Here is a 16,364-nt window from a genome sequence, read left to right on the forward strand (position 1 = left end):
CCATTACAACACATGCAGAGATAAACTTGCTTAACAATAAATACACAAAACAGGATTAATCAAGTGTTTAATTTTCTCAATCTCATTAAAATCAGTTTTCGCTACTGCTGAGTACATCCCATCAAAGGTTACATCAGAACGAACTTTGACCGACCAATGAAATGACCAACAGGACTTCCATTTCAGACTACACTTTCAAAAGTATTTTAAATCAGTCAAGTAGTAGTTTTGTGTTAAGCTTTAGAGGTTGCATGACTAGAAAACATATTCTGCTAACTATGTAAAATAACAATATCAATATTTCACTTTTCATATTTTTGTTACATGTTTGTACCATTTTCTGTCATGTAGTTGTCAAATTTTCGATCATGAACGTTAGTACTACTGAATTTTGTTTATCCGACATTCTTGTTAATCCGACATAATCATACACAACCAGCCATGTCAGATTGACGGAACTTGACTGGAGTCATAATACACATCTTTTTCTTGGCCCCTTCCCTCCTTTTCAACACTATCCTGGTTTATGCGACCAAGAGAAAATCATCCCAAGGGATGGAAGCACACTGGATGCATCTGGACTGATCTGAACATTAAACAGATCTGCACTTCAAGCAGATGAAGTGTGGGTCACCCAAGGCCTTGAAATGCCCACACACCATACATGTTGGTGGGGGAGAGGCCATCTCATTCCACAACATGTTCACTTCCTAGAAACTAAAAATTCTAAGGTAAACTAATCCTCTTCAGCTTCAACGCAGGTAAGAAGCATGATTTTGTCTTCTTGTAACCTACGAAACCTGAAATTTGCACTGATGTAATAGAGGTGTTGTACTCATAAGAATGATGAAAAATACAAAGGAAATTAGTTATATAGTCAATGGTGCATGTCTATGTATCAATAATATTTGAAGGTAGGAATACACCAGGAATCATCTAACATCTAATATTTTATGAAGTGTTCATGAAATCATTTTGAAATAGTACTGATACAATTGAGTTACAGAAAGATCTGTATATTAAATATCAGTAGTCCAGCCTTCGGTCCACTCCCTGTGTTAAAAACTAAATTGAAATAGGTTGTCGGTACATGACATTATAAAGCAACTCATGAAATCAATGGTACTGGGTGCATTAGTCCAAGTTAACTTATCAGTGCAAAGGAAAGGGTAATGGATAACACACAACAAATACCTACCTTTGCCATATCAACTAATGTGCTTGCATTTTCCATCAGCTTTCTCTGGTCCATCTTAACCCTGCGCAAACTGCAATGATAAATATTCAAAACATTGCCACCATAACAACACTTCAGCTCTTTACTTCTCTTTAGCATATAATATTACACAATTCTAACAGCTTTACTGCCTCTTTGGTCTTGTTAATAGAGTGTCTGCCCGGATAGCGGTAGGTTGGCGGTTCAATCCCCTGGACATTAAAAGATGGTACTTGTTGTTAACCTGACTGGTATCTGGCAGTAAGGGGGTAAAACAAGGACCGGTGGGCATGGAGTCAGTATACTGTGTCTCAGTGGAGTTTCCATGTTAAACTGTGGCATGGTATCTCACTGGCCTAACACTAAACTGGCATAAGTTTGGGCTGGTATGAGCAGCTACACACGTACCTGCGCGTTGCTGAAAAGGGCAATAAACTGGAACATGATATGGGGCTAAAGATCATTTCACCTCACGTGACAAAAGAGACAGTAAGCCTTCAACAGCTGATCATTCCACCTCACCTTACCTTCAACTGCTGCAAGGAAATTGTTCGAAAAAAATTGATAAATTGCAGTGGCAAGCTGAAAAATAGATTAAAAAATATTAAAAAGTAAATTATCAAAAATGCTAAAGAAGAAACCTAAATAGCGTTGGATAATATGATTACTACTCCCTTGTTGTCATCCATGTTTTCTTGTATAACCCTACACTTGTGTATTTATAGTCATTCACTTGATGCTCAGTTAATGAATTTATTACAGGTATAACAAGTGCAAAAGTGAGCCTGACTCACTAATACCCCCGACCCGCCTAGTGTGTCAGTAGTTATAAATTAAATAGCTAGGATAGGGTTAGGGTTTGAATAATTCATAAAAAATGGAAAATTGATAAAAACATTTTTTTTCTTTTGACTGCACCCCTCCATATGACACAGATTATATGTACTAAGTTTGAGATGAATCCACTGAATGGTTTAAGAGAAATCGCGCGGACAAAGTTTTCGGACGGACATTAGGGTTTGAAAAATACATAAAAAAATGGAAAATTAATAAAAATATTTTTTTTCTTTTGCCTGCACCCCTCCATATGACACAGATTATATGTACTAAGTTTTTACATGAATCCACTGAATAGTTTAAGAGAAATCCAGCGGACAAAGTTTTCGGACGGACCTTAGGGTTTGACAAATTCATTAAAAAATGGAAAATTAATAAAAACAATTTTTTTCTTTTGACTGCACCCCTTCATATGACACAGATTATATGTACTAAGTTTGAGATGAATCCCCTGAATAGTTTAAGAGAAATCATGCGGACAAAGTATTCGGACGGACGGACAGAACCTTGGCATAACTATATACCCCCGACATTTTGTCGGGGGTATAATTAGTGGTAGCACCACTCAGATCACCTGATCTAGGTTCCAATTCGGCATTTCTCATGTCTGGGGTCATTATTCAATTTAAATCCAAGTTTGAAGTGAGGTGAAATGTGTGTTATGTAATATGCACCTGGCAGCCCAGCAAGGGATGAGAGAGATCAGTTGATTTACTTTTTGGTAAATCAATTAACGTATCAATCCTCGCCATCAAAGGATCAACAGAAAATATGCTGATTGATTAATCACTGTTACCTTGCACGGTGGATATGTCAAAAGTAAGTGTTTACATGTGTAGGTTTACAAAAGCAAAGGGAATGACACTAATATCATGGCGTGAAGTGCCGATGTAAAAAACACATACTTTGTTCAAAGGGTTAACCGATAATACCTTGATTGATTGCTCATTGTTATCTTACTCAATGGATTTTTTAAGAACCGTGGACATAATGAAAATAGTTGTTACGTGGGCTTTCTCAGCTGACCTTTGAGACTTGACACATATGTGAAACAACTGAAACAAACTAAGTGATCAGTTGAGAAATGAACACAGGTTATAATATCCCAAAACAATATTTTCAAATATTTGATTGTTACAGAGACATGTGACATCGAATAAGTTTCTCTATACATCTACAGACGTGCGGGATATTGTTCCTTTATGTGGATATTCACGAATACATTCTTCGACCAAGGAAGCTGCTTAAAATTATACATAAAACTTTGGTAGGTTGTAATTACGATAGTTGCATTTTGTTTTCATTCATTTGCTGAAGCATTGAACAGATTCATTCTTGTTCCTCTACGTCTTAGTTGGGAAGTTCTTCGATGCATGATCGACTTTGTTTTCACAAGACTTTTCCTTTGTAAGCGTGTATACATTACATTCAAGGTGTAAAATGTGATTCACACAGGCAATTTATAAAATGTCTAAAAATTTCAGTCATTGTACAAACTGATAGACAAATCTGTCCATTTATAATTAAATCTAAACAAACCCTAACCTTTTTTAACCGAGGTGGAACTTGTCATGGAAATTGTAAAAAAAAGAAGAGTTTAGAACCTAAGTCCATCTTGTTGCCATGGAAACGTAAAAAAGTAAAAATTTCTAAAATTTCTAAATAGCAAAAGGCACCAGTTCAGCATGTACCTGACAGACCTGCAAAGTTTCATGAAAAAATATTGAACGGTTTCTTAGTTATGCTCCGGAAACGAAACGTGACAGACGGACGGAGCCCGTTTCTATATCCCCCCTCCAACTTCGTTGGGCGGGGGATAATAAAATAAGCAATCCTGAGGTGAAATATTTACTTTGTGTTGAAAGTCAAAATAGTGTTAATGAAAATCGCACGATTACCAAGCATGTTGCTTATCTAAACTTTATTACAGTACTGGTACTGGATTGAGTAATTTATTGTAACCACAAGTAAATGTGCAATTCTGTATGTAATGAGTCAAGAGTTGAATGTTCTTTAAGAAGCATTCATTGTTTACCAACAAAAGATCCACCATGGTTGCATCCATATGAAATGGAAAGTAAAGCATGTGTGTTTCTGTGTTTTTTTAATGCAAACAAATGACAAATAACATGAAACAATAACTAAACAAGCGTATAGTCAACAAAGTCATCTATATCCCCCCACCTAAACTTAAACCCAACTTGTTGCCATGGAAACGTAAAAAAATAAAAATTTCTAAAATTCCTAAATAGCAAAAGGCACCAGTTCAGCATGGACATGCAAAGTTTTGTTAGAAAGTTTTGAATGGGTTTTGAGTTATGCTCCGGAAACGAACACCACCCTTATAGAACCTAAGTCCAACTGGTTGCCATGGAAACGTAAAATAAAAAAATAAATAAATTCCTAAATAGCAAAAGACACCAAAGTTTTGTTAGAAAGTATTTAACATTGTCTTTCAGATTAAATCCTCCTTGGGGCACTTATTGCATTTTCCTTGCTAAAGAAAATCTACATGACATAGTGACAAAATGTTACCACACAAAAAAACCCGTTTGTTTCACGTAATGGCGGCCGCTGTGTGGCTTATTCGGTTCTGGTAAATTCCATGTTCGTGTACAACCGACATGGCTTTTTTATCTTAACATTATTTCACTACATTTTTTGCTTTTCAACCCGGCTGTACGGGCGCAAGTTACTGTGTATTTTTTTCCGCTCGGGGGGGGGGGGGGGGGGGGGAGAGGCTTACTACGCTCCCTTTATATGTTATAAATGTATACACGGCCTTGGCTATCGATATCGCGTATGCATATGTTGTGTTGTAATTATGCATGTATCTTTCTGCAATTTTCACAATTCGCACTGATACATATTCCTCCCCGTTCACCATCCGTTTAGTTTAAACGGTCTGTTGCAGACTTTCAAAGTTTGTATGGGATGTGACGCGGCAATACCACCGCAAGATCCGCACCCTAAATGCATTCGCTGCTTGGCGGAGGATGGCCATGATGATCAGTCGTGTGCCATATGTGGAGACTTCACCCCCAAAGCCAGAAAGCGACGGAGCTGTCCGGGGGTGAGGGCTCTCGGGTCCCCGAGGTTCCCCCCTCACCTGCACCTATTAAGCTTGCTGATATTTCGTCGCTTCTCCAGTCGCAGATGGCGTTGATGTTCGAGGATGTCAAGTCCCAGCTCTGAGAGGAGCTGCGGGCGGGGCTTCCCCGGGCCTGGGCGTCGGATGCGGCCGCGGGGGCTTGTGGAATGCCCGTGAGCAAGGTGGGTTCACTTGAACCCCCAGCACCTCGGGACCGGGACCCGGTGTCGGACCGGGGACAGTCAGGGGATGCGAGGGCCCAGGCCTTCAGTCGCCCCCTTCCTGTTCCGTCTACTTCCTCTCTTGCCGAGGAGTCAGAGGAGGGATGAGGAGTGGATGGAGGAGGGAGGGGATGACTCGGAGGCTGCGGGGAGCTTTTCCTTCGCATCCTCGCTGAGGCATGTCAGGGATAAGATTGTCCAAGTACTGCCTCAGGTGGCTGCCCCTATGCCCGTCTCGGATCCGTCTGAGTTCTGCCTTCCAGGGGACGCTTTTGCTCCGTGCAAAGCGCCCCAGGTGCGGCTCCGCATTTTGACCTCGCTGGTACACGAGATCATCGATCCTCTGCTGTCGGGTGCCCATAAAAGCTTTTGATCTCCCCTTACTAGGCGGTACCCGTTGGCAGAGGACCGTGACTTCGAGGTGCAGGTCGTGGACCTCCAACTTAGCCAAGGCTAGCTAAGCAGGGCCGGTGGTTGCCACCCTTCCCTATGTGCGGGGCGGAGCTGAAGGCGGCTTACGTTTGCTTTGAGGAGCAATACTGTAATGCTTGCCAACAGCTCTGTATCGCCGTCCACTCGGCTTACCTGTCTGCGGTGCAGCTGGAGCTGGTGGGGGAGGGGCAGTCTGACTCTTCAGAGTTGGCTGGCCAACTCACCGAGGTTCACAGTCATCTGGCGAGGGATGCTATCCATAGCTGCGCCTCCCAGATGGTGAGCGCAGTCATGGGCATGGGCTGGCTGTGGATGTCCGTGTCCAAGTACTCAGTGTCAAAGTAATCAGCGTCCACACGCCAAGAACTACTTGCGCTCCCTTATAAGTTGGGTTCTACCCTCTTCCCTGGGGCGCAGCAGGTAGTTTGGGAGGCCGCTGTGTTATATGCATCCATCAAGGTCTCTAAGGCTGGATCAGAAGTCCAAGCCTGCTTGGAAGCAGCCGCTTCCTTCAGGCAAGGGCGTTGGGAGGGGCAAGAAGGGCAAGGGCCGGGGCAAGGCAGCTGGCTGGGGCCAGCAGTCTTTTCGCGGAGCTGGGAACCTGATGGGTTCCCAATAGCTCCTGCCAAGCCTCAGGTGGCCCCATAGTTGACAGTCCGTGGGCTGCCGACTGTTGGGGTTCATTGCCTGAAGCCGGAAGTTCCAGTGGGCGGCCGACTCTCTCTCTTCCTGTCGGAATGGGAGAAGGTGTCCTCCAATCCCTGGGTCATGTCCACACTCAGGGAAGGCCACTTACTTCAGTGGAAACTTCTTCTGCCACCCTTCTCCGGGATAAGGCGCACTCCGGTGCCAGCTACACGAGAGAAGGCGGACATACTTTGTGCCGAGATCGTAGCACTGCTAGACAAAGCTGCTATCGAGCCGGTTCCATCGGGACAGGAAAGCGAGGGCTACTACTCGACTTATTTCCTCGTCACCAAAAAAGACGGAGGGTTCAGACCTATTCTCAACCTGAGAAAACTGAACAAACTCATAGAGGTACCGTCCTTCAGGATGGAGTCACTGCACTCAGTGATCTCTGCTGTAGAGGTCTGCACATCAATGTGCTGGAACTGAGAGCTGTCAGGTTGGTGTTCCAACGCTTCTTTGATCTGCTTCGTCTAGAAATGGACAACCAGACGGCGATGACTTACATCCGGAAGCAGGGGGGAACGGTGTCTCCGTCGCTTCTCCAAGAGGCATTGCAGTTCCTCCTATGGTGCGACCTTCACGATGTCAGGGTGATACCTGTTTATCTCCCGGGGGTGGTCGACGTCTGTGCGGACGCTCTGTCTCGCCGGATCCTCACTCCTCACGAGTGGAGGCTCGACCTGGGGATATTTGTGATTATCCCCCGATTATACGGGTCGTTCCAGGTGGATCTGTTTGCGTCTTGGGTGAACCAACAGACACCAGTGTTCTGCTCCCGAGTCCCCGACCCAAGGTCAGCAGCACCGGACGCCTTCCAGTTAGATTGGACGGACAGAGTTCTGTGGGCCTTCCCACCAGTTCCTCTGATTCCCAGGGTCCTTTTTCAGCTAGCCACTCAGCCTGCGTCTTCTTGTGCTACTGGCACCTCTTTGGTCGGCGCAGAGTTGGTTTCCCGTAATACTCAGGTTTCTGGCTCAGCCTCCTGTTCTATAACCTTTATGATCGGACCTCCTATCCCAGAACGGGGCACTCCACCCGAATCCCAGGATTCAGTGGGTGGCTTGGCCACTGTCAGGAATCGCCTCCAAGACAGCGGTATTCCAGCACGAGTTGCAGACACAATACTGTCTTCGCGGAGGGATTCGACAAACGTTCAATATGAGGATAGATGGGCCTGCTATGCGCACTGGTGTGTCGATAGAGGGCATGCAGATCCCTTTTCTGTGGATCTAGTCGCGGTGTTAGAGTTCCTCCAATCACGACTTGATGCCGGCCTGGCCGCATCGACAGTCAGGGGGTACTCAACAGCCATTGCGGCCTTTCACGTCCCTATCGATGGGGCACTTCTGGGTGCGCACCCTTTAGTGCAGCATGTTTCGGCAGGCGTGGACAGGATCAGACCGCCTGTCCAGCGGATCAGTCCTCCTTGGGACTTGTCAATCGTTCTTGATTGGCTGTCCCTTCTTTCCTTTCGGGATCTGTCGTCTCTCTCCCTTCAGCTGTTGAGCTGGAAGGCGGCTTTCCTTGTGGCGGTGACGTCAGGTAGACGGGTAGGCGACATTCACGCAATGTCTGCCGATCCTGAGCTGACCGTCTTTAACCGGGACAGAGTCAGTATTCGCCTACCAGACTCTTACCGTCCCAAGGTCGCACATGCTTTCCACGTGACGGCTCCTATCGAGCTACCTGCTCTTTCACAGCCTTCCTCATCGGGGACCTCTGCAAGACATGCTCATGTCTTGGATGTCCGCAAGATTCTCAAGGTCTATATCAGCAAGACTAAGGATAAACAATTATTCTGCTGTTACGGCGGTGGAAAGGCTGGCTCCCCTGCGAGCAAACAATCTATTTCACGGTGGATTGTTTCTGCTATCTGTTCGACTTATACGAACAAAGGGAGGGACCCCCCTGAGGGGTTGAAGGCTCATTCGGTTAGGGCAGTGGCTACGTCAAAAGCGTATGCCGCAGCTCTGCCCATTGAGGAGATCTGCTCCGCAGCTATTTGGAGCCGGCCGAGTACGTTCATCAAACATTACCAAATCGATAAACACTCCAGGGAGCGTGCTCAGTTCGGTCAGTCAGTTCTCCGCACTGGGCGGAGTTCTACATCTCTAGCCTATTGAGTCTTCAAGATTTTAGAATGTCCTCCGGGTTTCTTGGCTTTGCAATGCTCCGTCTCCTCTCTTCTCTCCGGATATGACGATTCTTCGGTAGCCATTACTAATCGATAATGCACTCGTTTTGCACACGACACTCGCTCGATCCTACGGGACCCTAAAGCCTGCCTAGCTACCAGGCGTATTGTCCCTAGCGATTATTGTCCCCGTTATCACTTGTACAAAAGTATGGGGGGTGTTCTTGAGTTTTCACTCGTTTTGTGATAAAGCCCACTACTGCGGCTTTTTTCATAGCGTATGGTCAGACCACGCCCTGTCTCAAGCCCCCGCCTCTCGACGGTGGTGCCTCACGATAAGGTGGGTTCCATTTTTTTAATTCTCCATAGTCTTGTAAAACGATGTGTTTATTTACGCTTGTTGCAGACGGATGCCACTTCCTTTATTATCTTTAGGAGTCTATCTTGATGCAATAAGTGCCCCAAGGAGGATTTAATCTGAAAGAGAATCGTACAAACCTGTAGAGGTTATGGATTCTCTGATGAAATCCTCCTTGGGGCACGGCCGCCCGCCTCCCCACATTCCGTCGGCTATGAGACATTGGAAAAGTGATTTGGGTGAGAGTCGCTCCCCTTGGTGGTGTCGCCTGTAGAGGGTGAGGTCCCGTCGGGGTGGTCATATATCATACAAAAACGTTGTTTTTTGTGTGGTAACATTTTTTATTAAGGAAAATGGATACAACTATGTCATGTAGATTTTCTTGAGCAAGGAAAATGCAATTAGTGCCCCAAGGAGGATTTCATCAGAGAATCCATAACCTCTACAGGTTTGTAAGAGTTTTTGAGTTATGCTCCGGAAACGAACACCGCCCTTATAGAACCTAAGTCCACCTTATTACCATGGAAACATTAAAAATAAAAGTTTATAATATTCCTAAATAGCAAAAGGCACAACTTCAGTATAAGACTGATAGATATGCCAAGTTTCGATCAAATACACTGAATTGTTTTCGAGTTCTGCCCCGGAAAAGGATATGATCACTTCGTGGCGGGGAATAATAAACCAAACGACTGACACAACACCTCCCTTAGTCTCTCTCTCTCTCTCTCTCTCTCTGGACCGGGTTCTGACCCATGCGTATGCACTCTGCACAAGTTTTTTTTGTCTGCCTGCTTTAGTTTCTCTGGTCAGCTTACTATCTATTGTGTATTTAGTTTTAAAGGTTTCTGTCCGGCATATCCTGTTGGCAGTCATACACATTTATTCGAGGAGGTCACTGTGATATATATATTTGATCGATTTTTTACTTATCCTGCATTACTCCTTAATGCATATTACTGCTTGTTTCTTGACAGAGTAAAGAGCTGTGTGAGGGTCTTTGCTTGAAGAAGTTGCTCAAACTAGCTGAGAGGCCAACCCATCACGCAGCTCCCACGTGACCAAGGGAAGTGACGTCACGGATCCTCACATTACTCTTGTCACTTGATGAGAGAAGACCTGGGTTTTTTTTTGCTGTAACATAAAACTGATTCAAACCCTCACGTGTTTGCTATCTGAGTTAATGTTGTTTTATCTTTGTGTTGTGCCTACGGTTTGTATTTTGTACATTCTATGTTTGATAAACATTTGCATAACGTTATTAGACACTGACTGGCGTTTTCTCAAAAGAAAACATAAGGCCAGGTGTCTTTTGCTCCAAGTAGCCATCTTGAATATTTTGTGAAGCCAGCAGTTTGTGAACTGGTTTGCGTTCTATATTCTTTTGCTTGGTACCCCACGATTGGCATATCCTCGCAAGTATTGTTTGTTTTGTTGTATGTTGTCTTATGTTTGTCGTAATATTTGTTTCATAAACCCACACAGTAGGATAAACAAATTATAGCATACATAATCGGGGGGATTACGCATTGTGATTTTACACTGCTCCATTGCAGATATCATGCCCTCCTGCTCAAAGTGCCGGCGTAATATGTCGGTGTGGGATCCCCACCCCCTGTGCCTTAATTGTACATCTCAATGCCTCCAAGGTCACCCATGTAAAGACTGTTTACTGCTTTCACCCACAGCTTTCAGACAGTACCTCTGTGTGTGTAATGAACGCAGAAAACAGCAGGCCAGGAAACACCGGCGCACCATGTCAGACTACCCCGAGGTTTCACCTTCTAGATCGGCTATCTCGGATGACCAACTCAACTGCTACCTTGATGTCGGACCCCATGGTTGTAGTCTCTACCCAGAGCACTTTGACAACCACGACAGCGTCTATCTTTACGGCGTGGACCACCATGACGCCCGGCGTGGTGCTCACGTACCAGACGGCGCCTATACTATCCTCCGGACAGACGCTCGGTCTCCCCCAGGCGCCCCCGCCTATGGCACAGACGCTCGGTCTCCCACAGACACCTTCTACCCCACGTCAGCTTGGGCCTTAGATCTAGGAGCCGCCCCATGATAAGCAGATGCTCCAGTGGCTATCGATCCAACTCCTTGGAGGGCGCCTTCATCCCTTGCTATGACGACACCCATATGGACGGCGTATCCCACCTGGGTTTTGACAAAGTGGCAGACTGGCTGGCAGACAGATTGGAGGCTATCGCTCCCTCACCTGGCCTAGAGGTCGATAGCAAGACGGCCATCCGTGTGGACCCCACCTTGATCCCTCCTGACCCTCTGATCTCGGCTCCGGATGAGGATTTCAGTAAGCTGTCACTGACTCCGTCCTTCAGGGCCCCACGTTATAGACGAGATGACTTCCCAGTCCACTCTCTTCCAAGTTGCGGACCACGCTCACTCCTTAGATGAGGACATGCACCGCATGACGGGATCGAACCGCTCCACCTCAGTCCAAGTCCCCGACAGCAAACACGCCTACGTGGAGACCGAGATTCGCCATACGCTCAAACCTTATCGGAGGACAACCCCTATAGGATTGACCATCAAACTACCGTGGTATCCTACCTCCAACGTCACGTGGAACAGATGCGCTCCCACATGCGCGCCGCTCTGATCAAACTCATTACCACTAGACGCCTGGGGTACCTTGCCTTGTCTAGTTGAGACCCAGAGTTCAAGAGAGACATTTTGCGTCCACCTTGCTCCGGCTCTGACCTTTTTAATGGACAGATATCCAAGACACACTCCTGGGTCTCAGCCCTCGCCGTGATGAGACTGCTCTCAAGGCGCTGGCCAGGGTGTCACAGCCTGCCTTTGCTAAGGCGTCCCAGTCGGGCTCCTACCAGCCATGACGCAACACCCTCCGGACTTGTGGGCGGGGCTCCACCTCAACCTCTCGAGGCAGAGACAAGGGGAAAGGAAAGTCCTAAGGCACACACCAGTCCTGTAGCGGCTATCCCAAGGGGGGTGAACCGCCGGACAGGTACGACTGGGACCTCCCACCCCCAGCCGACGACGCCCCAGTAGGTGGGAGACTGACTCACTTCTGGCAGAACTGGGAGATCCTGGGGGACCCATACATCACCAACATCATCCGACACGGGTACAAGCTGACACTTATAGACGACCCGCCATCAACGTCGTCACCCATAGTGGACACATACCCCCCCCACACAACAGCAGCTATACTGAGCCGAAACATCAGGGCGCTGCTAGGCAAGAAAGCCTTAGAGGTGGTACACACCCCAGCCATAACACTGGGCTTCTATTCACCTGTCTTCCTGGTCCCCAAGAAGGACTGACAAACACAGGATGATCCACAACCTCGCCGCTTTCAACAAACGCTACCTGGCGCGTCCACCTTATTTCAGGATGACCACGCTCAGGCTACTGCGATCCCGGATCCAGGCACAGGAGGCGCTCATCAGCCTGGATATCGAGGACGCATATCTACATGTCCCTATACATCCTGAGGACCGGAAATTCCTCTGCTTCATCTTCATGGGAGTCCATTATCAATGGGCAGTCCTCCCATTTGGAATTTCTTCGGCCCCGTGGCTATTCACACGGCTTACCAAGCCAAAAGCCTCATACCTCCATCGCCAGGACATCCAGTTCGAGGCGTAAATAGACGACTGCCTACTGGACCATCGGGACCCTGTCACTCAACTCCACCACAGGGACTTCACCATTCGGCTCCTACACCAGCTGGGGTGGAAGATCAACCTCAGGAAGTCAGAGTTGACATCCTCCAAGCGCCTTCAGTTCATCAGGGGCCTCTTCCAGACGGACCTCGACCTCATCTCTGTACCCAGAGACTGGTGAGAGCGCATGCAGGCGCACCTGTTTCCAGCTCTCCACCTACCACACACTCTGCGTAAATGGCAAGTCCTCCTGGGCCTCCTAACCTCAGCGCAGGACTTGACCTACAGTGGAAGGCTCCAACTGTGCCCAGTTCATATGTTCCTGGCAACCTACATCAGACGCCAGGACCCCTCCTTATCCATCGTCCTCCCAGATTATCTCAAGCAGCATCTCCGGTGGTGGACGGTGGAATCGAATGTCTTAGGCGGCGTCTCCTTGACAGGGCTTACCTCAGGACCAACACCTCTTCGTAGATGCGTCCCTACAGGGATGGGGCGCACACCTGGAGGGACAGGTCGCCTCAGGGCTGTGGTCCGCCGGTCAGTGCCTATGGCACATCAACAACCTCGAACTGGAAGCACTTATCTTGGCTATCACTCACTGGAAGCAGGCGCTCAGACACACCCGGCTCTCCATCTCGACAGACACCATCACTGTCGTTGTCTCTGGAACCAAGGAACAACTAATTCGACTTCGCTCCTTCAACAGACGTTCTGATTGTTTCACCTGGTGGATCATCTGGGGATCCAGTTCCAGGTCCACCACATCCCGGGCTGCTGAAACATCCTAGCAAATGCCCTTTCTCGGCCAGGCAAAGTGGCTCCCACACAGTGGAAACTTCACCCAGATGCCTTCGCTCTTGTTTGTCAAGACCACAGTCTTCCCAACATAGACCTATTCGCCACCAGCCAGAACTACCAGATCCCGACCTACCTATCTCCGGTGCCGGATCCACTGGCTTGGGCAGTCGACGCTTTCAGCGTCCCCTGGGAAGGACTAAAAGCATACGCTTTTCCGCCACCTGTACTCCTCCCAAAGTCGTCCCTCACAGCAGACAGCCACACCCAGGACCAGACAGGTTATGTCTTCACGTCTGGTCCATTTACAGAGAGCATTGAACGCCAAGGGCTACTCGGCCAGAGCGGCTAAGGCCATCACGATGGCACATCGCCCAAACACCAGGAGCCTCTATGATGACAAGTGGCAATCCTTTGAGAGCTTTTGCAGGGGCAAGCACCAAGACCCCACATCTGCATCGCCCCAATTCCTAGCCGAGTTCATCTCCATCCTGGTATTTCCGAAAGATTGACACATGACAAAAATCATTCAGACTGGAAGACCAAAAGGCAAATGTCATTCCTACCTTGCTGAGAGACGTGCCTTTCGAGCCACTCGAAACATCGTCATTCTACAATCTGACGAAAAAGACGGTCTTCCTACTGGCGCTCGCCACAGCAGCCCGTGTCAGTGAGCTACATGCCCTAGATGTCACACAGGTCCGCTTTGAGCAGGGAGCACACGGAGCCATGCATCTGGGCCTGTGCTGGGACTTCATTGCAAAGAATCAGCTCCCCGGCCAGCCCGATAGATCGTTCCTTATCCCCCCTCTTTCATCGATTGTGGGCGCGGAAGGTGAACTAGAGCTCCGTCTATGTCCGGTTAGAGCATAGGAACATCCAAGGAACGTTGTAGACAACAACGACGCCTCTTCGTACCGGTATCTGCGACCTCGCAAGCGGAAGTCAGCCGCAACACGTCGACCTCTGGCTACAAGCCATCATCCTCCAGGCCTAGGAGGCAGCGGGATTGGACCCCCCACACTCCAACAACATTGCATTACTGCGTCTAAAGGGACCCGCCCATCGCAGATCTACCTCCCCACGATGCCTTCTGATGTTTCGGACTACAGAGTAATGTGAGGATCTGTGAAGTCACTTCCCCTCATCACGTGGGAGCTGCGTGATGGGCTGGCCTCTCAGCTAGTTGGAGCAACTTCTTCAAGCAAAGACCTCACACAGCTCTTTTCTGTCAAGAAACAAGCAGTAATATGCATTAAGGAGTAATGCAGGATAAGTATACAAATATAAAAAATATCTAGGATTTTACTAGTTTTCCTTAATATCAGCCCTTTGTTGATTGTGGATGTTGAACATTGTGTGCATTGTGTGCAACTCGCTATTTGTGTATTGAGGATTTCATTATCCAGATTAGTTTATTTGGTCTGTGTATTTCATATACTGTATACATGGTCTTGTACATATTGTATTTCTTTAGAAGTGTTAGATGAATGCATCAGTGTACAATTAAACCTAGCTGGTAGTTAAAGTAAAGTAGGTATTTCAACTATCAGTACAGTTGGTTGTATGCGGAATTTATTTCATTTCACTCTAAAATGTAACGTATTGCATCTATACAATATGTTGTCTACTTAAATACTGCATTACCAGTATACACTTTATTAAACTAAATTATTATTTAAACATTTTCTTAAACCTATAACTGTCTGAATGCGGTATGGAATAAGAACGTATGTATGGGACATCTGTTGTTTTTATATCTTATTTTATATGGCCATTATTAGTATTGTCAATGTTATATTTCAACTTGTTATAGAATGATGTGACCTTTGTGGAGAAAAGTAAGACAGCTCATAGACGATTCTAAACAAGAGTCATCCGAAGATGACATATCCCCCCGACGTGGCATGGCGGTAAATTGTGTGTACCTTCAAATGTATTTAGATTGGCAGAGCTATTCATATGCAAATCTGCGAAGTTATTGTTATTACAATTTCATGAGATCAGAAAGTGAGCTACATGAACCAATATTTAATAACCTTCATTATATTTCTGGTTTTGGCATCAAGGAAAAAGATTTCCTTGCCAATCTAAATACATTTGAAGGTACACACAGTTTACAGACATGCCATGAATCATCAGTCACAAATGTTTCCCTCAACATTGTATGCTGGGGATTGACTAAAAGTAAGATGGTTACAGATTAACACTAATAGAAAATAATTCACACAGAAACACATCAGTCACAATTGTTTCACTGAACATTGTATGTTTGGGATTGACAAAAAAACAAAACTAAACATCTTTTTTCATTATATGTCAGGGGCTACAAATTAAAAAGATTAAAATCTATAAATAACAAACTGCACTTCTAGTGAACACGATTGATATGTGCATAAAGTGTGGTGAATCGCTGTCACATGGTTTAGAAGATATGCTCCAGACGAGGACATTACCCTAAGTTCATCACTTTTCAATCTAAATTGAAAAAAGAAAAAAAAAGAAAATATCTGTTAATAGCAAAGGCACCACTACATACCTGCTTGATAGGTGTAAAAACTTTTGAGAAGCTAAGTTGTATGGTTTGGGAGATATGGTCCGGACAAGAGCACCACCCTCAAATTTCCTCTAAGTTCATCATATTTCCATGTAAACGACAAAAATAAAAAATTCTAAAAATCTCTAAATAGCAAAAGGCACTTCTACTGAGCCTGATTGTTAAGTGTACCAAGTTTTGCGAAGCTAGGTTGTACGGTTTAGAAAAAATGCTCAGGACAAGAGCAGTACCCTCAAATTTCCTAAGTTCATCATATTTCCATGGAAACGACAGAAATATAAAATTCTAAAAATCTCTAAATAGCAAAAGGCACTTCTACTGAGCCTGATTGGTAAGTGTACCAAGTTTTGTGAAGCTAGGTTGTACTGTTT

General features: G+C 46.1%; 1 protein-coding gene across 5 annotated transcripts in view; it reads right to left on the reverse strand.

Annotated features, from left to right (window-relative positions):
- The window catches only part of LOC124136479 (small conductance calcium-activated potassium channel protein-like), a 444,627-nt gene that overhangs the window by 89,974 nt on the left and 338,289 nt on the right, over positions 1-16,364 (reverse strand). For all 5 annotated transcript variants that reach the window (XM_046502402.2, XM_046502399.2, XM_046502403.2 and 2 more), the window contains one exon: positions 1,199-1,268. In XM_046502402.2, coding sequence (XP_046358358.1) covers positions 1,199-1,268 — 70 coding nt within the window. The remainder of the gene's footprint in view (positions 1-1,198; positions 1,269-16,364) is intronic.

This window comes from Haliotis rufescens, unplaced genomic scaffold (assembly GCF_023055435.1).
Source record: "Haliotis rufescens isolate VD_foot unplaced genomic scaffold, xgHalRufe1.0.p SCAF_1, whole genome shotgun sequence".
Classification (NCBI taxonomy): Eukaryota; Metazoa; Mollusca; class Gastropoda; order Lepetellida; family Haliotidae; genus Haliotis; species Haliotis rufescens.